Genomic DNA, 26,870 nt, shown 5'->3' with positions numbered 1-26,870 from the left:
CACCGTATGGACAGCACCAGGGACGCCAGCTCAAACAGACCCGCCAGCGGAGCCAGGACGACGGCAGCGAGGGCGGTGGGACCCGCGGTAGCCGGGCTCACCAGAGGTGGGAGGAAGCAGGCCAGCGTCAGGGCGAGGAAGACGAAGCAGCTGAGGAGGACATCCAAGAAGGAGCTGAAGGTGGAGCTGGCAAACGTCTGCACCTGAACCTCGTTCTTCACCTGGAGCGGGAGACGGAGGTGAAAGTGAGGAGGAGCGATGGCATTGATTTAACGTACAGTATGTACCGTAAAACCTCTAATAGAAGCTCATCCTGTCTCTTTTAAGGCCCAGTCTCTTTTACAGGCCGGATGTTTCTACACGTTCAGCTCTCAGTCAGAGGCCACGATGCTTTCAGTGATCTTTAGTTTGTGGATTCAAAATCAGGAGAAAAAGTAGACAAACACAAAAACATAAAGAACTTCAACATGTGTCCAGGAAACACAGAATAATGTTGGTACGTGTGCAGGCTGAGACGCAGGTCGGCATGCTGTCTTACAAAGATCAAACTGATGATTTATTTCTTTATTAACACATTTAAAGTCTCATTACCCTTCCTGTCTTTACTGAACACCAGTTCTGTTTCAGTTACACTGACGTACCAGCAGGGGGCGACAGGTCTGTGAGGTCAATGCAGGGTGTGTGTGTGTGTGTGTGTGTGTGTGTGTGTGTGTGTGTGTGTGTGTGTGTGTGTGTGTGTGTGTGTGTGTGTGTGTGTGTGTGTGTACCTCCTCCTTGTAGCTGCTGCGGTACGCCTTCTCCAGCGGTCTCTCCAGGAAGTTGAGGCTGATCTTGTTGATTGGCGGCTTGAAGAAGTAGTCCTTCATCAGACTGTCAAAGAAAACATAACATGTTTTTTTTTTCCTTTTAAATCGATTTTCACTGAATATTTTTCTTTCTCGTCATTCTATCAGGACGTTATGAAATCTCTGGAATGGGCGGGGGACAGACAAGGTACGACTGAAGCTGACTACACGATTTTCAAATCTTAACCGATGTTTAAAAGGAGGAGAGTCTGCACGCACACAGGAGACGAGTCAGGCAGACCGGCAACCACGCCCAGCTGTTCGTAGTAATGATGTCACAGACAGGACATCTCACAGAATCTCACATGATTTCAGAATAAAAACAAACATGGAGGACGATGAGCATGGTCAGCTGACTGTCCTGCTGTGTGTTCTGTTCAATATGAATGAGATCCTGGACAAGAAGACGGATTATGTGGGGCTCTACACTCTCTGCAGCTCGACGGAGGGTGAGATGTCAGAGGAAGCAACATCTGGTTGGTGACGCTTCCTGGTCTGCTCGCTCTGATTGGCTGCTTCGGTTTCTCCGTAAGAAGGCAGGACGACCTTGTATCATAAATATCAAACACAGATGGGGGGGATTCTGACTCGACAGGAGCAGCAAAATAATCGTAGTGACACACACTGGATGATTATTTGGACAAATCAGGCCACACCCCCGACCGTTAAAGGGCGCACATCAGGCCACGCCCACGATCGTTAAAGGGTGCACATCAGGCCACGCCCCCCAATAGTCAAAGGGCGCACATCAGGCCTAACACTGTGTGTGCAGCATGAAGAAAGGTTTCATTCTGGTCCGAGAGACTGGTGCTTAATGTGCGACTCTGAAAGATTCATATTAAAGCTTAAAGCAGGGAGATGAACGATCTCTCTGGGTTTATGTGACGCTCTTTGTTTTGGTCATTCTTCTGCATCAGAAAAAACTGAAAAGGGAGAGTAAGCTCTTAAGGCCCGATCTCACCGAGACGTGCTGATAGAACATTCAGTTAAAAGATTCAATTCCTTCTCCGGCATCATCGGCCTGTAAACTCTACCTCTAACCTTCTCCTCACCTGTCCTCTCTGATGACCTCCACAAAGTGGACGTCGCTCTTTTCTTTGAAGTTCTTGGCACGCAGTTGGATCAGGGCGGAGTGATCCATTCCTGTGCCCGCTGCCCCGGTACCTCCAGCCATGCCGAGGCTGGTGCCGGTCCCTGTGCTGGTGCTGGTTTTCTTCTCTTTCTCCTGCAGCATGTCGCACAGAGAGCTCTGGCTGGCCCGCACGGGGTCGTCCAGCGGGGGGCTCAGGAGACCGTTGGCTGCTCTGGGGCTGTGACCTGGGAGGAACTGGACGAGGGGAAAGAATATGAAAAACAGAATGAACGAAAGAGGGACGAAAATCTGACAATATTACAGGTCCATTCAGTGAGATGTGTTGAGAGTGAAATGATAAAGTGACCTTACTATATGATCAGACATTAAGGAAACATGCTATGTTGAAGTGCTGGCTTCTCTGACAACAATGCAGCAGCCAGTATGTCCTCCTTCTAACTTTAGATTCTGGTCCTGAATGCTCTGGATTAGTTTGGACCAGAGAAGGTAGGCGGTTTTAAGGCGACCCCCCCACGGCCGTTTTGGACGCCCTTCGGTTTGCCAGATATGAGCTCTCTATAATGTTTAGAATTTAGACTACAGTACCCATTTTAAACACTAAGTCTCTCTCTCTGCAGGAAGTCAAATTCAAGTGTGTGTGTCATAGTGTGTGTCATAGTGTGTGTGTCATACCTTCGCACTGCTGGACTTGTGCTCCTCCTGGCAGCCGTTCAGCACGGCCACATCCTCCCCGTGCTCTGTCCTCGGAGATAAGACCAGAGAGCGGGCCACACAGGGAGGCTGGAGAGAAGACAAGGAGCAGTTTGAGATGTGACACCCTCAGTAGATAACATGTTTGCTGCCTGCACCTCCTCACAGAGACACTCTGACAGTCATTATAAACCTTTACTAAAGGACCCAAACACTTGGCACCAAGACGAGACTAAACATTCTCTGTTACTCCTCCAGGACTTACCCCGGTCCGGTCTGGCTGCTGGCGGGGCAGCAGAGCTTCAGCAGCGCCCGCTCCGCCAGGGATGAGGTCTGGCGTGCAAGGCTTGGGGCAGGACGACAGGACGACCCCGGCTGATAGTCCCACCTGAGAGCAGCCGCACTGCACATCATGCTCCAACTTCCTGCCTGAGATCAGGAAGGTCTTCAGCCCTGAGGAGAGGAACAGAGATGCTGTTTACCATCTCATAGTTTGACTGTTAGCTTCACCTGCAGGACACAGTGAGGGTGATTTTGGCGCCCCCTGTCGCCCAGGCAGGATGATTTAACTCTTGCTGATCTCGTCCCATAAACGTGTAAGCAGTGTTCCCTCCCTCGTTATGTTTGACATGTACATATGAACATGAGGCTGTTTCTGCAGCTTTCTTTCGTTTAAATTATCTATAGAACGGATCAAGCCTCCTTTTGATTGGCTGGTTTTGTCGGTCAGTTCGAGGCAGCAGAATTTGATTCATCAGCAGTTTGTAAAATCCTCTCAGGAGATCTATTCTGCTGGATGTCCGTATTAAAACCTCGGCAAAGACACAGTTGTTAGTGTAATCCCCGGACGTGGTTTCCTGCTGCTCTAAACGAGATTTTACGAGAATTTGGCGAGTCACGTTCTGCCGACGAATCAGAGTAAAGCATGGAGCAGAGTGGTAGGACACGCCCACCCCAACAGCTCTTTCAAGTACACGCCCACCCAAAAACACACTCATATTTTCCTGCGACTGCAAACAGAGCTGGCCAATCAGAGAAGAGTGGGCACATGGGGAGGCGGGCCTTAAAGAGACAGTAGCTGAAATGAAGCGTTTCAGGCGGAGGTGGAAATTTGTGATTTTACTGACGGCAGTATCAGATAAATAAGAAGGTTTTGAGCTGCACATCTCACAACGCGACTCATCAGATGACATGATGAATGGTGACAGTGAGGATAATAGATCTGCTTTAAGTGAAAATTCACATTAAATACATAGTGATCTGTGAACGTCTGGGCTGACGGGGGTTGTGAGAAGACCCCTCTTCGTCCAGTCTGTGTCGATGCACTCACGCTGACGAGTGGTAATGTGATCCTGGCTGTTTCACCAGCCATGTTTGCACATCAGCCCTGAGCTGTGGCTGTGTTCATGCTGGTGTTGAGCCAACAAGAAAATATACAAACAGTGGATTAGAGCGGCGGCTCAGAGCCAGCTGCTATCAGGCTGTCCAAACACAGTCACCTGGCTGCTGGGCCTCTTTGTTCAAACAGCTAAAGGTGCTAACCACGTTAGCATGCTGATGCCTGGAGGGGCCTGGTCTACAGAAGTCTCTCTGATGTAGACTCACTGCTGATGTCATATTTTATTGATATGTGTGAGAGCATTCAGAGTCCTCCTCCATGAGGTGCACACAAAGGGTTAACAACACACAACAATCTTCGACTCATCTTCTGTGTTTTTGTGGAAACTCTACGGTTCATTCCAGCGTCAGTCAGACGTTGAAGTGTTTAAAGAGGTCATATTATGCCCTTTTTGGGGTTTGTATATTTAATCTATGTACCTACTAAAGTATGTTCACAATAGTTAAAGTTCGAAAAAAGTGTCTGTTTTCATGTACTGCTGCTCCATGCACCGTCTCACTTCTGACTCTCTAGGCTCTGAAGTGCCCACGTTCAGAGTCCCCACGTGTGCCAAGCGTAATCTGATTGGTCGGCCTGTCGGCTCTGCCGTAATTGGTCAGTCGCTCAGCACGGTTCTCTGAAATGTCATGCCCCTTTTACCATATTGGGAATGCAGCCACTTTGGCTCCGAGGGGAGCAAAAACATTAGCACCTTAGCACTACTGTGCTCAAGTGTCCACTAGAGGCTGGCTGCAGAAGCACAGGAAGTCACATACACACCCATTCTAAAAAGCCTGTTTTTACAGCAGAGATTAACATGTTTACAGCCTGGTTCAAAAAAACAAATAGGAAGCACACACACTGACTAAAGTAAAAACCTGTCAGCTCTGCTAAAGTGATAGAGCAGAGACGGACCGAAAACGTATCTGATGGAATTTAGGCGTTATGTCACTGTGCTCCCAGCGCTCTCAGGTGACAACAGTTTGTTGATGTCACTCGCTCCTCAGACCGACATGAGCGGGACAGCGTGTTCCTCCCTCGCTGACTAATCAAAATCAAGAAATGGCAGGACTCCAGTATCAACCTCGTCAGAAACATCGGTGGAGGAGAAACTAAAGCCTGGTGCATCCAGACTCATCTTTCCAAGGGCACAATGTCAAGATCTAGAGCTGCTGCTGCTGATGAAGGACTCGACTTCTCCCCATCGTTTTTCATTTACATTGTTTAAAATCAAACATTTAGCATGCAGAGTCCGCAGAAGAGCTATGAGAGAACTTCTGTAACCATAGTAACAGTAAGCGCCGGTGAGAAGGCGTCAGAGGTAAAGTGGTAGGCGCTGCCAGGATCCAAAGGTCCTTAAAGTCTGGTTCTATGACTCGATGTAGGACGAAGGGTTAAAGTGCAGATATAAGAAGAGACCTCAGGTTCAGTTGGCCAACCTAGAAGCTCCGGGTATGACAGGCTTCTCCCACACCGTTCTGTCCTGCTCTCCTGTCTGCATTAATCTAATTAGTTATGGATGTGTAACAGACAATGAATGAATGAATTTATCGGAGGAGTCCAGAGGCACTGTGTGTCTTGTTCTGGTCCTGGGACACAGGTCCTCGACCTCCAATCACAGACCCGACTTAGAGGTTTGAGTCATTAGCCAAACAGGCGACAAAGGCCGTTTATGAGACCTCAACGCGCACACGCACACACACACACACACACACACACACACACACACTGAATTTAGCTGAGAAGAAATTTAAAGCATTAAAGGAACAATCTGTAACTCTGACCCCTACTGTTTAAAATGAGTACTGCAGTCTAAATTCTAAACATTGTAGAGAGCTGTCTCCCCCCGCCCCCCCCCTCTCTAGAGTCGATGCTCACACAGGTCACCATGTGGTGGACACTGAAGCTTCAGTGTTTAGCCAGCTCTGCATCGGTCTGTAAACCTTTCTGTGTTCTAACCTCTCTCCATTTTTCAAAAGCATCTCCAATATTGATCCTAGTTTGAGCACGTTTCTGCTCATGGAGCTTATTAGAAACATGCAGAGGCTTTTTAGGTCGGGTACAATCACTTCTATCTGAACCAGTTCAGATAGAACAAGAGCCAGCACTTCAACATAGCATGTTTCCTTAATGTCTGATCATAGAGTAAGGTCACTTCACTCACTACACATCTCATTGACTGGATGTTTCCTGGTGTTTCCTTGCAGCTCCAGCATCGTGAGACTAAATGTGGTCAAGTCAGGGGGAAAGTTGAAGTTAATAAAGGCAGATTGGCAAACTGCGAAGAGATGGCGAGGGGGAGGAAGAAGAGACGCAGAGTGCTTTGAAGGTCACCGAGTTGAGCATGCCTCACATAACCCGCATTCCTCTTCGACTTCCATTTCAGCTTCCTCACTTTATCCACAGCCTGCTCTAAACTCTTCTGCAGGCCTTGAAATGGGGGGACTTTCATTGGCTGCACATTATAGACGGCGACGTCCGACCGTGAAGTGCACAGTAGGCTGATGTGTGTGTGTGTGTCAGATACTTTTAGAATAACTGTAAAGTGCCACATGCACTGTATCATCCATGTTTATCAGAGCTCTAAGTCATAACAAAGCTGATCCTTTACTAAGTCTGTGCAGCCAGAGTCAATGAAATGTGTGTGTGTGTGTGTGTGTATGTGTGTGTGTGTGTGTGTGTGGATGTTCTCCAGGCTCTGTAAATGCAGCACTGAGGAAAAGAAAGTGACACCAGCACTCTAAAGTCTTGATGCAGCTCGATGGTTTTTATTGATTTATTCCGACCAGTTGGCTGCAGCACAGAGGGTTCAGCTGAGGACAGATACGACCATGACCACGACCACGACCACGACCACGACCACGACACACACACACACACACACACGCACATGCAAACAAACACACACACGCATGCCTTAACTGCTGAGAAATGCTTACACATAAAGATGAACCCATTGAATGTTCTTTGACTGATTGTTTGTAGTTTTATACACCTTCTACCTGAGCATGCACCAACATTTCTCTCTTCTTACCTGTGCATTGTACTTTTATATAGTTTGACTTGTGGCGGGCTACTTTTTACTGTGCGATATACATCATCATACCCTATAGATATTGATACATTGTCTGTCCATTCATTAGCTATACCGCTATTCCCGTTCAGGGTCGCGGGGTGCTGAAGCTGATCCCTGCTGTCATTGGGCGAGACACTTAAACTCTAATTACTCCCACTGCTTCGTCACAGCGTATGAATGGATTAGTTACTAGTTCACTACAAAGAAAACTCTACCATCAGTGTGCCAATGTGAAGGTGTGACCTGCAGTGAAAAAGCGCTTTGAGTAGTCAGAAGACTAGAAAAGCAATGAACCTAACGAGCATGTCTTTGGACTGTGGAGGAAGCCGGAGTACCCGGAGAGAACCCACACATGCACGGGGAGAACATGCAGACTCCACACAGAGAGGCCGTCCTGTCCGACGGGGATTCAAACCAAGAACCTCCTCACAGAGAGAATCCTGTCAGACGGGGATTCAAACCAGGAACCTCCACACAGAGAGACTCCTGTCAGACGGGGATTCAAACCAGGAACCTCCACACAGAGAGGCTCCTGTCAGACGGGGATTCAAACCAGGAACCTCCTCACAGAGAGAATCCTGTCAGACGGGGATTCAAACCAGGAACCTCCACACAGAGAGACTCCTGTCAGACGGGGATTCAAACCAGGAACCTCCTCACAGAGAGAATCCTGTCAGACGGGGATTCAAACCAGGAACCTCCACACAGAGAGACTCCTGTCAGACGGGGATTCAAACCAGGAACCTCCTCACAGAGAGAATCCTGTCAGACGGGGATTCAAACCAGGAACCTCCACACAGAGAGGCTCCTGTCAGACGGGGATTCAAACCAGGAACCTCCACACAGAGAGGGGACAGAGATAACCACTGAACCAGCGTGCAGCCCTATACATTGTCTGTCTGCTCTAAATTGATTGCAAGTTGTTTGATGGATGTTTGTCAGTGTTGGGGCTGTCGCGTTGCTAAGTAACGTCAGCACAGGAGCATCCTAGGAGAAAGAACAGCAACAATGTCGGAGTCTGCTGCTCTTTACACATAAACATGAACACACCTGAACATGGAGGTGTATTCTGCCTCGAGCCAGCTGTGCACTACGATATCTGCCAGGGACAGTGGGGGGTCCCCAGATCCTGGCATCCTTATTTTGGGAACCCTGATCTAGTAAGTTGATTTCACTTCCGACTGTACAGAGCAGTATGTCTGTATGTAACACAGTCAGAAACTCTAACTTAGATAAATGTTTATTTACATCGTTCCGGGTTTTGTGAAGGTCTGCAGAGCGACCACACAAACCAAACCCAAGAGAGGTCACGACCCCTTACACAGCAGACACCCTTTCCAGGAAATACGCTGTCTCTGCCTGCCTGAGACTTACTGGAGAGGTGATAACTCTACACACACACACACACACACACACACACACACACACACACACACACACACACACACACACACACACACACACACACACACACACACACACACACACACACACACACACACACACACACACACACACACACACACACACACACACACACACAAGCCCAAAAAGTAGTCATTTCCTGTTGGTGTGACTCATCCATGGTGAGCTCTGTAGAGTATCGTTTTGACTCTTTTTGGGTGTCAAAAAAACAACTTAAGTGCAAAGGTTTAAAAGTACACACTGTTAGTTGTGTCACATGACCTGATGCAGCAGGGGGGAACAGACGAATGAACGGAGAGGAAATGAAGCCGAGTCGTAACATTCCACATGTACACCTGAAGCACACACACACAAAAAACTGTCTGACATTCAAAGTCGTTTCAAAGACATGAAGGACTTTAAGTATCTCAGGTCTCATTCACAGCGAGGGTAAGATATACGGTGAGATTGACAGACGGACTGGCGAAATGTGAGCGTTGAACCAAACTGTCATGGTGAAGAGTGAGCTGAGCCTGAAGGCAAAGCTCTCGATTCACCGCTCGATCGCTTTGGGTAGTGACCGAAAGAATAAGATCAGGAATACAAGTGGCTGAAATGAGTTTCCTCTGGAGGCTGTCTTGGCTCAGCCTGAGAGAGAGGGGGAGGAGCTTAGACATTCAGGAGGAGTCTGGAGTAGAGCCGCTACTCCTCTGCATCGAACATAGTCAGTTGAGATGTTTCGGACATCTGATCAGGATCCTCCTGAACGCCTCCCTTTGGAGGCTTTTCTGAGCACACCCAACTGGAAGGAGACCCCGGGGTAGACCCAGAGTTCACTGGAGGGATTATATATCCCGTCTGTCCTGGGAACGCCTCAGAATCCCCTAGGAGGATCTGGAAAACGTTGCTGGGGAGAGGAAAGTCTGGGTTGACTTCCTGCGCTTGCTGCCACCGCAACCCGACCTCAGATAAGCGAAAGAAAATGGATGATGGATGGTTGAGAGCAAAGATGAAAATTACACTGGCCAAAGCAAATCATCCACCACAAAGGGCTAACAGCATAAAAATATTATGTTAGCCCGTTAATGGAAATCTGTCAGCACCAGCCCTGTAACCAAACACACGCTAATAAACGCACACGCTATCAAACACACATGCTAACAAACGTGCAAGCTAACTTACATGCTAACAAACACACATGCTAACACACGCTAACAAACGCACATGCTAACTTACAAGCTAACAAACACACGCTAACAAACGCACACGTTAACTCACATGCTAACAAACACACGCTAACAAAAACAAATGCTAACAAACAAACACGCTCACACACATATTCCAACAAACGCACATGCTAACTCACATGCTAACAAACAAAGGCTAACTAATACATGTTAACAAACGCACACGCTAACACAAATGCTAACAAACACACGTTAACAAACACACATGCTAACAAACAAACACGCTAACACAAATGCTAACAAACACACGTTAACAAACACGCATGCTAACAAACACATTCGCTAACAAACACACTCCAACAAACACACGCTAACAAACACTCCAAACTAGACACGGTCCTCTAAAGGGCCCATATGTGAAGTTACACACATGCACACGCACACACACACACACACACACACACACACACACACACACACACACACACACACACACCCCCAGGTCATCCTCCTTTGAGTATCCCGATGAAGGTTTAGGACTAAAGATGATTGTTCAGATGATCTGGACTCTGCACTTCCTGAAGGACAACCTTTGACCCAACGGCGGCTTTTGACCACATGATCAAAACAATCCCCAGTGTCCCAAAGGTCGCCGGCTCCCCTCTGGTCCCACACACGGGGAAGTGGAGGGGTCTGTGTGTGAATGTTAAAGATAGAGGGACTCAAATAATCCTGTCAGTTAAGCACCAGAGGAGCTCAATGAAGCAGAATGAAGAGTTTCCTTTTCTGTGTCTCGTTCTTCATGTTTGTCTCTCAGACTGAAAACAAACACCTCCAGCTCTAAAAATAGATTTTAACTTGTTTCCTTTATCACGAACTTCACCTTCAAACTGTCCACATTCTACTCACATATCTCTCTAACCTCCTCCTTCACCCGCTCCTCTTTAGTCTGAGCCAAATGTCACAGCACATCCAGAAGAGTCACGTTCTTGTGTTGTTGAAATGTCAGCGATTGAGAGATGATTAAACTCTGGATGGAGTCAAAAATAATTAGTTTTTATAAGATGGGTGTCACATGAAGCGTCTGTAAGTGTTACTGCAGCATATTTAAAGGAGCAGTATGTAACTCTGCCACCTAGTGGTTAAAATGTGTACTGAAGTCTAAATTCTAAACATTGTAGAGAGCTGTCTCCCCCCGCCCCCTCCTCTCTAGAGTCGATGCTCACGCAGGTTACCATGTGGTGAACACTGAAGCTTCAGTGTTTAGCCAGCTCTGCATCGGTCTGTAAACCTTTCTGTGTTCTAACCTCTCTCCATTTTTCAAAAGCATCTCCAATATTGATCCTAGTTTGAGCACGTTTCTTCTCGTGGAGCTTATTAGAAACATGCAGAGGCTTTTTAGGTCGGGTACAATCACTTCTATCTGAACCAGTTCTCTTGCCCGCTTCCATCGCTGCAACACCTGTTGGTTTGACCTGATAACTGCTCTCATATCTGGCAAACAAAGGGGCGTCCAAAACGGCCGTGTGGGGGTGTCTTAAAACCGCCTACCTTCTCTGGTCCAAACAAATCCAGAGCATTCAGGACCAGAATGTAAAAACGCTCTCCCTCTCTTTCTCTCACAACAAACACACAATACCTATAGAGATCCATTAACTCTGCCAGGGTTCATTTGAGTTTTGTCTCTAACGTTCTCTCACGGTTTGTTCTCCCTGTCTTCATCGACCCCCCCCCTCCTTCCTTCCCTACGCGCCGAGCCTCTCTCTGGTCAGTGGCAGGTCTTGTGAACAGCAGATGCCTCCTTATTTGGACACGCTGATGATACCAAAGGATGAGGCTCTCCTAGGATCCTCCTTCAAACACCCACCCCTCCATCCATCTGTACCTCCCCCATCCATCCATCCATACACCCCCCCCTCCCCTCCATCCATCTGTAGTCCCCCCCTCCATCCATCCATACCTCCCCTCTCCATCCATCCGTACCTTCCCCCCTCCATCCATCCATCTTTTCAGTGCAGGGACTCCCTCTCTCTACTCTACCACTGAACCACAGCCGTCTTTATGGATGGCAATGAGACACAGAACACTGCTTACAGACACCTGACCACCTGACAGAGGTCAAGTCTTAGAGGTTTGTGTTTCATACATGTTTCTGCCTCTTGATCACATGACGTAAATTAAAAAATGATGATTCAAGACAAACCAGAGGAATGGGATGCATTGGGATCAGAATGGTTCATACTTGATGTGAGAGAAAACTTCCCAAAAACAAAGTTAGATCAGGCGCCTGAGTTTACCTCCAGGTCCAGCTCATTACAGTACAGTGTGTTTATATGTCTGTGAGGGCGTTTAAGTGTGTGTGTGTCTTTCATGTAGTCCAGTAGCTTGACAGGAACAGTGACGCACCACCGACTGTCACTGCGTCACTCTGATATACACACACACACACACACACACACACACACACACACACACACACACACACACACACACACACACACACACACACACACACACACACACACACACACACACACACACACACACACACACACACACACACACACACACACACACACACACACACACACACACACACACACACACACACACACAGCTGTTAAAAAGCATTCAGGTGCTTCACAGCAGCTCTGAGTTCCTCTCAGATGGTCCTTGAGTTAAACGTGACTAACCTTGGATCAGCTGCAGCGGGGACACCGATGACGAGCAACGCGTCACTTTGTTTCATGCTTACGCACAACATGCTGTTCACATGAGAACTACAAGATCAGAGGAGAACTACAGGATCACATGAGAACTACAAGATCACATGAGAACTACAAGATCACGATATACGATCAGGAGTCTATTGTGTTTAATGTCGATCTAATCTGTCCTGCTTGATGCGTGCCTACAGCGAGCTCCATCGAAAATACACTCGCAGCGGATTTGCAGTGGAGCAGAGCGTAGTGGCGCTGATGGCACGCTCCGTAGAAGGACCGTGGCGTGTGATCTGGAAACAGGAGCGTTGACCAAGTCAGATGTTTTCCACTCAATGACAGCTTTCATCTCAGCAGGTTTACAAAATGTTTGTTCCAACAACATGTTATAATAATAATATTTATGCTTTTTATTTGTTCTTCAGTTCATAACTAACTCGTTTAAAGTAGAAGACGTCAGCTGGAATGATATTTAAATAAATGTTCCTGACACTCGTTTGTTTCCAGGTTTCGATATGTTGCTGTACAAAAAAACACCATGCAGCAGATTTTATCATATAACATCGTTCACTATGAACGTTCACATCGTTCACCTCCCCCCCACCCTTCACACACACACACACACAGTTGAACACGCCCCCCCTCCCCCCTCCCCCCCAGCATAACTGTGGGAAATCCTCTGGAAAGGGTCACGACATGAAAACATGCTTGTTCTTCCCTCGCTCGCTCTGATGTCTCACAGACCACCAGGGAACAGATCTTCTCTGAAGTCTGGAGAACACATTCACATGCAGAGGCGGAGATTATGTGACCAGCTCTGTCCAACGATTCAAATCTTTAATCACGTTTAATCACTATGTTACAGTGGTCACAAGTCAAAACTCAGTCCTGAAGGAAAGCTGCTGCACTACACTTTCTGCTGACTCATCACAGACTGGATCCCCTCTAAGAACATCGACTTCTTCTGAAAAGAAGTTTGGAACTCATCGACGATAAAACATGGAGGCAGCCTCGGTGAGGGTCTCTGAAGCCCAAAGATGGCCTAGTAAGGCGGGACTTAAGCCTCTTAGCCTCTTGTAGGGAAAACAACTACAACACATCCACCTGTCAGTCAACTCAGCCAGGCCCCGCTCCCTTCTAATGCTCTCAGGCTCCCTATAATTTCCCCTTACAGTTTTTACCAAGAAAGAAATTAGATATTAAGTTCTATCCAAAGAAAAACAAATAAAAAAAACATGATGTTGTATTTCTCACTCATTTTGGCGTCCGTTACTGCGCTGAGCTCTGGGGTAAAACGTCATGAGGGGAAGTGGACACTCGAGGAACTGCAGTTGTTTTGCACTTCCACATTGGCTTCATTTGTCAGCACAGGTGGTCCTCACTTTGTGTAATGAGCAAACCGAATAATTCCCCAAAGTAATCGACTAGTGTCAAGCCTCAAGCCCCGCCCTCCTTAGTTACTGTTTCTAGGTTAAACAACTTGTCATCAGGCTCCTTCCCGTTTGAGACAGTTTAAAAAAAAAAAAGATCTGACGACTTTGATCTGTATTTCATTGATCAGATTCTTTTCTAAACTTAGATACGGTAAGGTCTATGAATAAATCTTTAAAATCATTTAAAATATTATCCACGCCTGATGCTAGTGATGTCGGCTAACGTTAGCTGTCCTCCCGTGGCTGCTCGCCGTCTCACCTCTGATGACTGACCTCTGGACTCCATCAGTGACCATCTCTGGAGCGAGAGGTCTGAAACATCCTCTAAAAGTCTCCAACAGGTTCTTCAATACGCAGAGGAGAGTTATGAGCACAATCTGACAATCACAGCGACATCACAGAGAGCTAAACGCTGCAGATCCATGCGGGAAACCCTCCTGGATCAGGATGTCGACCACCGAGCACCTTTTAACCACGTTAGTAACTACATTAGTGTTATGATAATGCCTTAGGAGGATTCACTTCAGTGTCTTTAGCAGTAGGTGTGGTTGGTAGGAGGAGAAGCAGGGTCAGTACTGATGTCACACCTGAGGGGGGTGTGGTGGCTGTCTCTGTAACATTCATTAGCAGCAACTGCCGAGGAGCCGCCGGAAATTGGTTTTGAGTCGAAGAGACGCCACGAGGGAGACGCGAGGACGAAGACACCTGAGAGTCTGAATCTGACGTAACGTTTGTTTTTGTTTCAACACTTCACGCGTTATTTTTACACATGAACTAAACTGATATGAAGGAGAGGGCTGGCGGAGGAGATCGTATCCAAGTGACTCCGTGGATCGGGCTGTTCGAGTGAGCTGGTCGCGGCACGTACAAGGATCTTGGCAGTGAGTCACCCACACGCACCCCTCAAACAGACAGGACAGTTGCACACACATTCAGGTAAGGCAGGACACCTTCACGTTTACGCAACACGTAAGGAGAGGCATTAAGTTACGGGCTCACTGGCCCTAGAGTCAGGTGCAAGGATAGCATTTAGCTGTGGGTTTGTGTAGCGGCGTAACAATTAGGATCACTGAGACGCACGCACTGAAGAGACTCAGACCAGGAGAAAGTTTGTCTAACCGGAAGTTGCCCAGCAAAAGGAGCTCTCTGATTGGTGGTCAGCGGACCAATCAGAGAGCCAAAAAAGGGTTAATTCATCTATATTTGCATGTACAGAACTTTCTTTCCTTGCGTTCCCGTACTGAGTTTGTGATAATCTCCTCCTCCTGACTGAAACAGATTGTAAACTGTGTTCCTGTCTCCTATAGACACTTCAGCTGTAAACACTGCACAGGAAGCTCATGGATTTTTTAACAGGCTTGAGGCCGCGCTCCATATCTATTATTCACAACCGCGGTTTACCACAAAGCATTCTGTACTGACACACACACACACATGCACGCACGCACACACGCACACGCACGCACGCACACACTGGATCCTTGACCCATGACACTCTGACACTCATACATTGAGTATGAGCTGGTCAATCAGTAACAGTAGGACTGGCTTGTTGTCGAGGTCTTGGTGCACCAGGAAGTGAATCATCAGGACTATCTTACAGCCTGCATGACATTGCAAAGTTCAAACCGCCACAGCGACTTCAAAGGACTCAGGTGTTCCTGAAAGCCGGTCTTATCAGTATGTACTCCGACCATGTCTGGACATCTGAGCCTCCACATTACGCTGACTGAGCGAAACCTTTGACTGCGTGATGTAAATAAAATAAAAAGCAAGTCACTTATGCTGCAGCCTGGGCTGTGAGAGAGTCCTGAGGTCACATGACAGAGCTCTGATTGGTCATCCTTCGACACACTGCAGAGTGTGTTCAGCAGAGGTTAACAAACATACATGTACCAACACTGTGAAGTGACGCTTCACTGAATGACTGACACCTCAAACATAAACATGTGCGATGGACTCGGTCACTTCCACACCTTACAGACCTGAAGAACCTGTCGACCACATCAACACGAGCTGCACGCTGACTCATCACATCGCTATTCTTTTAATGAGAGAAATTAACTCAAAGCTGTGACAGAAACAGAGACAGGAACGGATAAAGGTTAGGTGTGTGTATGTGTGTGTGTGTGTGTGTGTGTGTGCACTACTCAGCAATCAGGCAAGGACAGGGTTGGTTGCGCTTATCCACTCCTGAACACACACACTAGACACACTCACTCACTGCTCACTCGAGCAACAACAATGACAAACTTCTCCTGAAGTATGTGTGTGTGTGTGTGTGGGGGGGGGGGGACACAAAATAAAGTCCTATTGGACGGCAGGGTGGGAGAGAGAATAAGTGAGAGACATGAAGCATCCATTAAGAGAGAGAGAGAAGAAGAAGAATGTGACAGACTGTTTGTGAGGTTTATCAGGAGAGAGAGAGAGAGCGAGAGAGCAGGAGGAGAAGATAAGGAGAGAGAGAAAGAGAAAGAGAAAGAGCAGGAGGAGAAGATAAGGAGAGAGAGAGAGAAAGAGAAGAAGATAAGGAGAGAGAGAGAGAGAGAGATCCTGTTATCTGTGCTCTGTTCTTAAACTCTGCTGCTTCATTGGCTGCTTATTGTCTGTCTAACATTAAGATTTACTGCCAGCATTAATGATAATGGAATAAGGATGTACCTAATATATATATATATATGCAACTCCCCTTTCTAAGTCTGCAGCACGATGTCTACCTCCTCTCTACAGCTGGAGTCCAAAACACAGCCGCCATGGTTTGAAAAGGGCTGCATGGTGCTGCAGTGGTTAGCTCTGTCCCCTCACAGTGAGGAGGTTCCTGGTTTGAATCCCCGTCTGACAGGAGCCTCTGTGTGGAGGTTCCTGGTTTGAATCCCCGTCTGACAGGAGCCTCTCTGTGTGGAGGTTCCTGGTTTGAATCCCCGTCTGACAGGAGCCTCTCTGTGTGGAGTTTACATGTTCTCACCGTGCATGTGTGGGTTCTCTCCGGGTACTCCGGCTTCCTCCACAGTCCAAAGACATGCTCGTTAGGTTCATTGGTGACTGTGATTGGCTGGGGACCAGTCCAACCCCGCCTCTCGCTCAATGACATTTGGGTTCCAGCCCCCCGTGACCCCGAACAGTTAAAGAGGTATAGATGATGGATGGATTTAAACAGGTGACAGAGGACGAGATGAGAGCACATCACGCCTCTCCTTGCTGTTAGTTTAAGAGATGATTTTACACACACACACACACACACACACACACACACACACACACACACACACACACACACACACACACACACACACACACACACACACACACACACACACACACACACACACACACACACACACACACACACACACACACACACACACACACACACACACACACACACACACACACACACACACACACACACACACACACACACACACACACACACACACACACACACACACACACACACACACACACACACACACACACACACTCCTGACTGACAAGGTGCCAGTGCCACTCTATGATACCACAGTGGAACAGTCCAAGGTCCAAACCTTGAGTCTAGATATGCATCATCGTATGGCTATACTGCAGTATAAATTTAAATTGTCTAGTGTGTGTGGGGTCAGCTTAAGCCTGCTGGAGAGATCTATAGCAAAGCCTTCACTACAAACTGACATGAGCTGTTTTTATATAGAGGCAGTTGAAAAGGTCCTGAGTTGGTTGTTCCCACATGCTCCTTCACAGCAGGAGAATCTCGCTGTCGGACACTGTCGAACGGCAAGACGTGACGTGCAAAGAATGACGCGAAAGTGATGAATGAAACGTTTAGTTTGTCACTCTTACTTAAACATCTGCATGAGGGAGACTCGTCTCTCTGCAGACAGCAGCCCACTGATTGGTGGAGACACAGGGTCACTAGGAACCTGCAACTCTCCAAGCTGACTCGCAAATATTTGTGTGTACCAGGAAATTCTGTGCACTCTGAACGGGTGTTTCGGCGCAGAGTCGGCAGGCTCGGGTGGTTTTGAATGACCTTGTCAAGTGACGAGGAAACATTTCCAGCGAGGCTGAAGCTGCACTCGTTACTGATTCAAATGTTTAACCTGCAGTACAACGATCTCCACAGTGCAAAGGACATGATGTTATCTTGTGGTTATCATTATTCTGCTGGTGTGAAGAGTCTGTGGAAAATAGACAATCTAAGCTGACAAAGCTTCATCATAAAGACCATTTATTGATTTCTATTTAAAGAGGACATATTCTCCCCCTCCTCCCCCTTTTCAAACAGTCCCCTGTGGTCTAAATGAAACATCTGTGCTGTGCTTTGGTCAGAATATAACATGAATCAAGCACCAGAGGAGGTTTGTGACCCTGTATAAACCAGCTCTCTCAGAACGTTCCGTTTTGGTGTGTGTGTCTCTTTAAATGCAATGAGCCCCCCGAGTTATCCCCGTAGACATCACTCCTCTGTAGCGAGAATAAAAATGGCGGACCTGTGTGAAAGTTTTGTTCTAGGCTGGGGGTGTAGTCCATGGGTGGAGATATCAGGGGAGGGGAGGGGATTTTTTTTTTTACCAGAATCCCACTGTGACATCACAAGGATAGCACATTAGAAACTGAGCATTTTTCTCTGTGTTGTAAGACTTACGCAGACCACAAACAAAGGACTGGATGGGTTTATTTCACATTTTGTGGGTCAGTAGACACTCAGGTTACCCAAATATATGTTCAGAAACACTGTAGAAGAGGATTTTTCATAATATGCCCCCTTTAACTGACTGTAAGAAAAGCTTTCAGTCACTCTGCCTCCGACATTCACACCATGTTATCCCGACTGTTCATTGTGCTCAACAAGTGTGACGTCCATTTCTGTACAAAGAAAGCTGTTGAAGCCTCCCGACTGCCAGAGAAGCCGTTTCTCCCTCCAACAACAAAAGCTGCAAGTCAATATCTAACTCTGCTCCAGACGGGCAAACAGTCGCAGAGAGTGATGGCACCATTCAGAGCCCAGTGTGAATACACTCTGACAACAGAACAGACACGCTGTGTTTGCAAGAGAGCTAAGATTAGATGGCCCAAGAGGAATCCCCTGCTGGGGAGATTAGCTCCATTCATGCTTCTTTCCTCAGAGAACTGAGACAAGCTAAAGGAGCGTTTTCTACTTCTTTGACCCTCTCTCTGGAGTCTGTCTATTGTTTTCAAGTCCTGACACCTACTCCCATGCTACAAGTGGTGTTAAAGCAGATCTATGATCCTCACTGTCAGCATTAATGATGTCAGTCAGTGACACCTGTAGAGTAGTGTTGTGACACGTGTAGCTCAAAATCCTCCTTATCAGCAAAATCCCTCATTTTAGTCTCTGCCTGAAACACTTAATTTCAGCCGCTGTCTCTTTAAGGCCCCGCCTCCCCACGGGTGGGCGTGTCCTTGAAAGAGTCCTCCATGCTTTGCTCTGATACGTCGGCAGAACTTGACACCAAGCCTCATCAAATTCTCGTAACGTCTCGCACAGAGCAGCAGGAAACCAGAGATTATGCCAACAAATGTATCTTTGCAGAGGTTTGGTACGGACATCAAACGCCATGACGTAATATGTATTTATTTCAAGATGCATCAGTAGAATAGATCTCCTTTAACGATGACAAACATGATCGAATATAAAAACATGACATGTAGAAAATGTGCTATGGAGACACTGTGCAGTTGTGCAGCTATGTGCATGAATTACAGTGCAAATGTCTTAGAGAAAAGTTTACAGAGAATGCGCGTTAGAGAGAAATATGCACATTAGTGTGAGTGCCGGCAGAGATGCGCAAGCAAGCAGGCACATTTCCCTCTCCTCTGGCGTCTCACAGCCTTTGCAAGAGTTAGCGCACCTTTGACCATAATGTCCAGAAATTACTCTCCCGCATGTAGCCTACTGTTAGCTGTAGCAACACGTTAGCCGTCTCCAGTCTATCTCCTACATGTGCTGTTAGCTGTAGCCACACGTTAGCCGTCTCCAGTCTATCTCCTACATGTGCTGTTAGCTGTAGCAACACGTTAGCCTTCTCCAGTCTATCTCCAACATGTACTGTTAGCTGTAGCAACACGTTAGCCGTCTCCAGTCTATCTCCTACATGTGCTGTTAGCTGTAGCCACACGTTAGCCTTCTCCAGTCTATCTCCAACATGTGCTGTTAGCTGTAGCCACACGTTAGCCGTCTCCAGTCTATCTCCAACATGTGCTGTTAGCTGTAGCCACACGTTAGCCGTCTCCAGTCTCTTCCCCCAATTCTCTTTGCAGAAGTATCTAATCACAGCGTTGCTATGAAAGTTGCCAACATGAGTCTGTTGCAGGGATTTCAGATTTATGCTTTGTTTTTTGGGAGATTAGAGGCTCTAATCTGAGTGACACGGGCCAATGACATTCAAATGTTCAGCTCCACTACATCTGTGCTGCTCCACAACAACAACATTTATAATCAATGAAAACACTGTTGGCAGCACCTGGAAGTCAAAACAGGGGGCGATAATGGGATCCTGCAGGGCGACAGACGGGCTTCATGAACTGAAGACAGACAGTTACAGACTTTAAAGGCTCTGATTGGTTGACAGCTTTCTGCTTCTGGAGATGATAGTATTATTAAATAAGTCTGTTCTATCTTGTTAATATAAACACGTGTCTCTTCCTGCTGCTCTAATCTCTTAATCTTGTAGCCTGATCTGCTGCTCCCGGGGCTCGAGCGTTCACGCCGGGCTAACTGGTCAGATTACATATTTCTCTGCTGTCTGGGCACGCAGTGACCCCACGTGACCCTGATGACCCCTAACTTGGGTGCACACGTTCAGACAATGTACTCTTTAAACCTCGAAAACCTGCACGTATATGACTGAACACCTCTGCACTCCTCTGTTTGTAAGCGTGTCTTAAAAGTGTTTGCAGCAGTTTGAATGTTTTACGACCATCTGTCTGAACTTTAAAGGCGCGCTGACGTCGAGCTGAACTGGTTATCTCAATGTGAGCGTCCTCAGTAAACACATCCAAAGAGTATGAACTCATCACAGTAAGAAAGAAGAATTCTAATATTTAAAGATATCTCTCACTCAGCATCATGCTTTCACACCTTTAGATGCAGATAAAGCTTGAGCTGCTATGAGACGATCTCAGATTAATTTAACGTCAAATAAAAACATCTTTCTGGATTTATTGAGCTTCAGGGGAGACATGTTGCAGACAGGTATCACCATGGTGTCCAGAGATAATGTACACTTCTCTTTATTTCATTCTGAAGCTATTAAACACAAACTGTACTTCAGTTTTTCTTTTCTGGTATGATTTTGTTGTATGTTCTGTATTTTTGAAATCACATTCTACATCGCCAGAAAGACGATAAATGACACTTGGTGTTTCTCATCTCTGCAGAAACGTCATGCTTGCAAACAGTCGCTTACCTTTCAGTTTCTCCACCACGCTCTGCCCGGCTCTCTCTGCCACTTGCCCGTCCTCCCTCTGGTAGTGGTCGTCCAAGAATTGGGCGGTGGCTTCCGACAGGTGGACTTTGCCTGCCACGCCGAGCTGCTCCATCAAGTTAGCCAGATTGACATCGTTTGACCACACGTCGAACTTGAAGCGCTTCATTCCCAGGATCCCGCACAGGACCGTGCCGGTGTGGACGCCCACTCGCATGTTGACAGTTTCACACGTCTCCTGGCAGAACTGCTCGATGGCCTGGATCATTCCCAAGCCCATGTCCACGCAGCAGTTGGCGTGGTCCGGTCGGGGCTCGGGGCAGCCGGCTACACAGTAGTAGCAATCTCCCAGAGTGCTGATCTTCTCGCAGCCGGTTAGTTCACAGAGCCGGTCGAAACGTCCAAACAGGTCGTTGAGAAGGCCCACCAAGGCCGGGGCCGACTTATTGGCAGACATTTTGGTAAATCCCACGATGTCTGCAAACAGAATGCTGACGGGCTCCATGCGCTTCATGTTAAAGGGACGGAAGATGATCTGTCCGCGGGGGATGGAGGTCTTCTTGCGTTTGTGATAGTTATGCCGATGATTGTTGGGGTTTGTGGCACTTTGGGCTTGGGAAGCTCCGCCCCCTCCTCCGCCGCCCACTGACACGGCCGAAGCGGAGCAGGCACCAGAGGAATAACGCTTGCCAGAGTTCTCACCTCCACCCTCATCGTCACCTTGCTTCATCAGCTCATCTGCAACCCGCCTGGGCATGACCGAGTGGATCATGCGCTCCTTCAGCGCCTTCTCCACCTCTAAGTCTTTACCGTGCATGATGGCCTGGCCCACTTTGAGGAAGGTGCTGCGAGACCGCACCTCTGACATGATGAACAGGTGGATGCCAATGACATGGGCGCACAGGTGGAGCAGAGCCTTAGCTGGGCCGAGCCAGCGGAGGGTGTCTCCTTCCCAATTAGAACCTGAACCCACTAGCCCCGCCCCCCATCCAGTCGTGTCATAACTTTTTTGAAGCAGCGGGAGCCACTCTAAAGCCTGAAACAAGACAGAATACAGGAGACCCAGCATCACCGAGGCGTACAGGCGAACATGGAGGACGCTGTAGAGCAACAACAGAACCTCCATGCACAGGGAAAAGGTGCCCACAGGGGAGATACAAGGAGTGGGAGGCGGTGCCCCTGTGTCTGGTGAGAGGTACGAGGCGTTCCCGCCACCAGCCCACTCCAGCTCAGTGAAACCAGCAGTTTGTATCTGTGGAGCTAAAGTGATGGCGAAGGTGACGGCGATCAGGAGCAAGGAGGTTTGATTGTACAGCCACGTGTAGGGCTGGGTTAGGGTGAACAGAAAGAGGAGCACAAGGAGGACTAGAAAGGAGGCTGTGGGGACTAAGAAGGTCACAGGGTCACAGCGGCCACTATTGACCCCGAAGTAAACCCCCCAGAGTACAGCTGACACTGCCAGGTAGAACAGAACATAACGGAAGCGCCGCTGCGTCTGAGGAAAGCACCTCTCCTGGCACGCCTCCTCTAGGATGGCAGAGTCAAACTTGGGGTCCCAGCACTGGGCAGCAGAGCGTTCAAAAAGGGGAGGGGCCTCCCTGTGCACCCTGGAGGTGGAGGTCAACACGGGTCTGGAGTCTGCCGAGCTGCAGCTGGAGGAGATGCTGTATTTGTGCAGGTTAGGGTTCATTTTACTCACAGCGCTGTAGCCTCCTGCTCCCCCAGCTCCTCCGCCTGCCCCGCCGCCCCTCAGTGGCTCATGTTGATGCACGTGTGTCGGGCTGTTGGTAATCCGCACGGTCACGGCGCCATCACCGCTGGAGTCGCAGCTCACTTCCGTGCCGTGCATGAGAAGCTGCCGGTGATGTTGCAGAGTGGCCATATTGACTTGGGTGAAGAGAAACGATGGGGTTTTAAATATTAATACAATCTTCTCATGGCGCTCAGGCAATCAGACAGAGTGCGTGGGCGCCGCTTGTACACATGTGGCGCGAGGGAGGGAGGGGGGGCAGAAAGAGAGCAAAGGTGTTTGCTGGAATAATCACACTGCTGCATGTATGGTGACGGCACAGACGTCTTTTCTACGCACACGTCAGTCTGCACACTCACTCACACAAGACGCGCCGTTCCAGTTTGTTGAGCAGTTCATTCTCCGAGCCCGGGTTTGCGTCAGTACTCACATTACATGGATCCTTCTCCAAAAAGGCTCTGGGTCTGAGCCCGGCGTCCTCCCCAGCTGCGGTAAAAACACGCTCATCTTTCTGTCTGCCTCCTGAAGTGAACATCCTCCTCGGGAAGGACAACGTTGTGATGCAACGGTTTCTTTTTTTTTTTACTATGTCGATCCTGACGTTACAATGACTGGAAATTACCTCATCTGGATGTGCGCAATATCTACACTGCTGACATTACAAAGTGTAAGGCAGGATTGGAAAGATGCCCGGATCTGTCTTTTTTTACAAATCAAAAAAAGGATGTGTGCATGTTCAGGTCCAGGGATTCATCGCATGAGCAGCTCCAGAGTCAGGCTGTCAACAGTTGTACACATGAGGCTGCAAAAGTTACACTGACCTTTTCTTCTGCACAACATGGGGGACTAATGGCCCTCCCAGACTCACTCAGGCTCTTATGAACACAACAAACACTGTCCTTAAAGTGATATCATAATAATAATATTAATAATGTGTGGAATCCCTTATCATGAAGCATGAACACTGCATTTATTAAACGCTCCTCTTCATACATTAGTTTGCATTACATGCTCTGACTGTGTGTGTGCACAGGTCTGTTCATTCAAATAATAAATGGATGATCTGTGATTTAAGCAGCTTTAACTTCCTCTACACCCCCTCTCATGCATGGCTCACTGGGCTAAGGATTTAAGTTCTTCCCCCCATACATTCTTCTTCCATCATAATCCCTGCAGATCCGAGGAAATATTCCACACTGAGTTTTATTTAGGAGGTCCAGTCCAAGACCCAGATCACAGGAGGCCTGACAGGCAGGCCTATTCCCACGGATCCAGCCCCGTTCTTTCCTGAACTCCCTCTCCGGATCTCCACTGTTTATTCCCCCCCTGCCTGCCTGCCAAAGAGGAGGTGGTCGGGGAGGGGATTGTGCTATTCAAAGACGTGTAATCCAAAAAGAGAAGAGCAGAACATACCCTCCGCTGGCCCGAATCACTGCAGCTTTGCCTCTGCTGGGAGTGTCTGCAACTTGTTGCGCGCAGTTGGCAAAAATGTACAGCTATGAGGAACAGCGTCGGTCGGAGCAGGCTGGGCTATAAATAGTGATGATCAAAAGTCTGGTAAAAACAACACCCACGGAGTGTATCATTGGACTGCTGTTCACAAACTTCATGTAGGGTAGCTTTAGCGCTCATTAAAAAGCTCTCCTTTTAAAACGTCAGCGGTATAGGCCCCCCTCTTGTTTCCAAAAGCTCCCAAACTTTGTTTTCCCAGGCCGTATTTCCTGAGTTTGGAGAGGAGACCCAGTTAGGAGTCTCTGGTTATTTGGAGCTGAGGCTGGATTTCCTCCCCTCGCATTCCCCCCGGAGCACAGAAGCAGAAAATCCCCAGAGCGATAAAGGAGACCCTCTTTGGAAGCGTCTTCGGTGGGATGATCAAAAACCGGCCCACATACGGCACTGACTCGTTATCCCGAGCAGCTCCTGAGGTCTGGATGGCTCTAGTTTTCGCTGGCATGCATGTGTCCAACAAACACAACACTATGCGCTCTGGCTGTGGTGCGTCCTCTTCCGTCCGCCGCTGGTTGCCTCCCTTTCCCCCCCGACACAGCTCTCTCTCTCTTTCTCTCCCTCTCTCTCTCTCCTGGAGCTGGGGGCTAAATAAAAACAGACCTACAGCGGGAGTTTTGGCTGCTGCTCCGTCCTATCCGGAACGACGTAACAGCTCCACTCCTGTGCCACCATCTTCGCTGAGAGCTGCTCGGAAATCCTCCCCCAGCTGTTGTGTCGGTGCGGGTCGGTGGGACGAGCCTGTCAAGCACAACAGAGTTTCAAAAAACACCGTTTCCGGTCTTGCCTTTCAAGGAGGGAATGAGGCAGTGAACTTTTCCACGCATGATTTATGAAGGAAGATCACGTTTTCTTTGCCATTACGTGAGTTTAAAAAAAGAAAAGTAAAAGGAAACGTTTGTAGTTTTATAAAGAAGTGATATTAACAGAGGTGGGTCTAGAGTCTGGAGGGGTCCTGGGCACACATTCACAGGGGGCCCCCCAACCGACCATTACCGCCTTCATGTTAAAATAATCTGACACGAACAGTGAACGAGACATTTGAACCTTTTTTTTAAATCTCCAGTTCATGTTAGTATTATTTTAAAATCTAAACATAAAGAACATTTAAAGCTTTGTTATTTCAAAATAAAAACATGAGCAATAAAAATCAGAACCATAAAAAGTCAATGATTGGAAAGTTTTCAGTCGAATGTCCATTTGTTAGGCTTTTATTTTGAAATAAAGTAAGGCCCTTCCTGTAGGTTATGACATGAAGTTAAGCCCAGAAACAGGAAGTGGTTAGGGATCCCAAACTGAGGTCAAACAGCTCAAAGGAACGGTAACAAAGGTCAATGTGTGATGTCATAAGGTCAATGTTTGATGTTATAAGGTCAATGTGTGATGTCATAGGTCAAGGTGTGATGTCATAGGTCAAGGTGTGATGTCATAAGGTCAATGTGTGATGTCATAAGGTCAGTGTGTGATGTCATAAGGTGGATATGACTTTGGACTCGTCAGCTGATCTGTCTGAGAGTTTGTTAAAGTGAAATGAGACATTCAAAGATGCAGCAGTGTCCTTCTTTTACATAACTGAGACTACAGGGAGAAACTGAGGACGACTAACTACGGTGAGCCGTGAGTCATAGACTGAAAGTATTAAAGGACGAAGCCTGAGTGCCGTCAACCCATCTGTTCCTGCAGGGGGCGCTTGAGTCCCATCGATGGTGGTCTCCATGCTGGAAATGCTGTCTCAGTCTAACTTTCAGTCAACCTAACAACAGGCTGAGAGCTGGAACTGAGGCGGGTTTTAAGATAAGATAAAGATAAGATATACTTTATTCATCCCAGCAGGGAAATTTAGGTGTTCCAGCAGCCAGCATACATACAAACACACAACACATACATACATACATACATACATACATATCCCACCCATACAAAAAAACATGAGCCCACAATACAGTTTGATATATGATATATGCAACTCAGGCTAAAGTTTAAAAGTTTAAATGTTTTCTGTCCTTACTTAAAGGGGAGTCGTTATAAAGTGCAATTGCAGTAGGTAAGCCTCCTCACAAACCGTTACACCACGCCCACCTGTCAATCAGGTCAGCTACACGCCTTACTGTCAAAGCCATAAGATCTCTGCAGCTCTTTATTAAGTCGGCTACGTCTGGGTCTTATCATTTAGATGAGAAATGACTTGCAAGAATCGTCGTCTCTGACACCCGGGGCGTGTCCAGAAGTTTTTGACTGGGGCGGAACAATTGGGACACTGATTTATGCAGGGGTGCCATGAAGTTTGCGTGCACATGCACGGTAAATAATTACATTTATTTATTAACTAAACAGAACAGCAAC

General features: G+C 47.6%; 2 protein-coding genes across 2 annotated transcripts in view; both read right to left on the bottom strand.

Moving 5' to 3' along the window:
- adcy9 (adenylate cyclase 9) overlaps window positions 1-25,214 on the bottom strand; it is a 36,104-nt gene extending 10,890 nt beyond the window's left edge. The window contains exons 1-6 of the mRNA XM_061064271.1: window positions 21,254-25,214; window positions 2,894-3,081; window positions 2,611-2,718; window positions 1,898-2,172; window positions 768-870; window positions 4-221 (exon numbers count right to left, since the gene is read on the bottom strand). Coding sequence (XP_060920254.1) covers window positions 4-221; window positions 768-870; window positions 1,898-2,172; window positions 2,611-2,718; window positions 2,894-3,081; window positions 21,254-23,153 — 2,792 coding nt within the window. The 5' untranslated portion in view covers window positions 23,154-25,214. The remainder of the gene's footprint in view (window positions 1-3; window positions 222-767; window positions 871-1,897; window positions 2,173-2,610; window positions 2,719-2,893; window positions 3,082-21,253) is intronic.
- Window positions 2,229-26,870, bottom strand: part of LOC132994175 (sarcalumenin-like) — a 46,085-nt gene continuing 21,443 nt past the window's right edge. The window contains exon 9 of the transcript XR_009676627.1: window positions 2,229-2,366. The gene's annotated coding sequence lies outside the window, so the exon portion shown is untranslated. The remainder of the gene's footprint in view (window positions 2,367-26,870) is intronic.

The sequence above is a fragment of the Labrus mixtus genome, chromosome 2, assembly GCF_963584025.1.
Source record: "Labrus mixtus chromosome 2, fLabMix1.1, whole genome shotgun sequence".
In the NCBI taxonomy this organism is placed as follows: Eukaryota; Metazoa; Chordata; class Actinopteri; order Labriformes; family Labridae; genus Labrus; species Labrus mixtus.
Note: the sequence above shows the minus strand (reverse complement) of the source record. Positions and strands in the feature narration are given on the sequence as shown.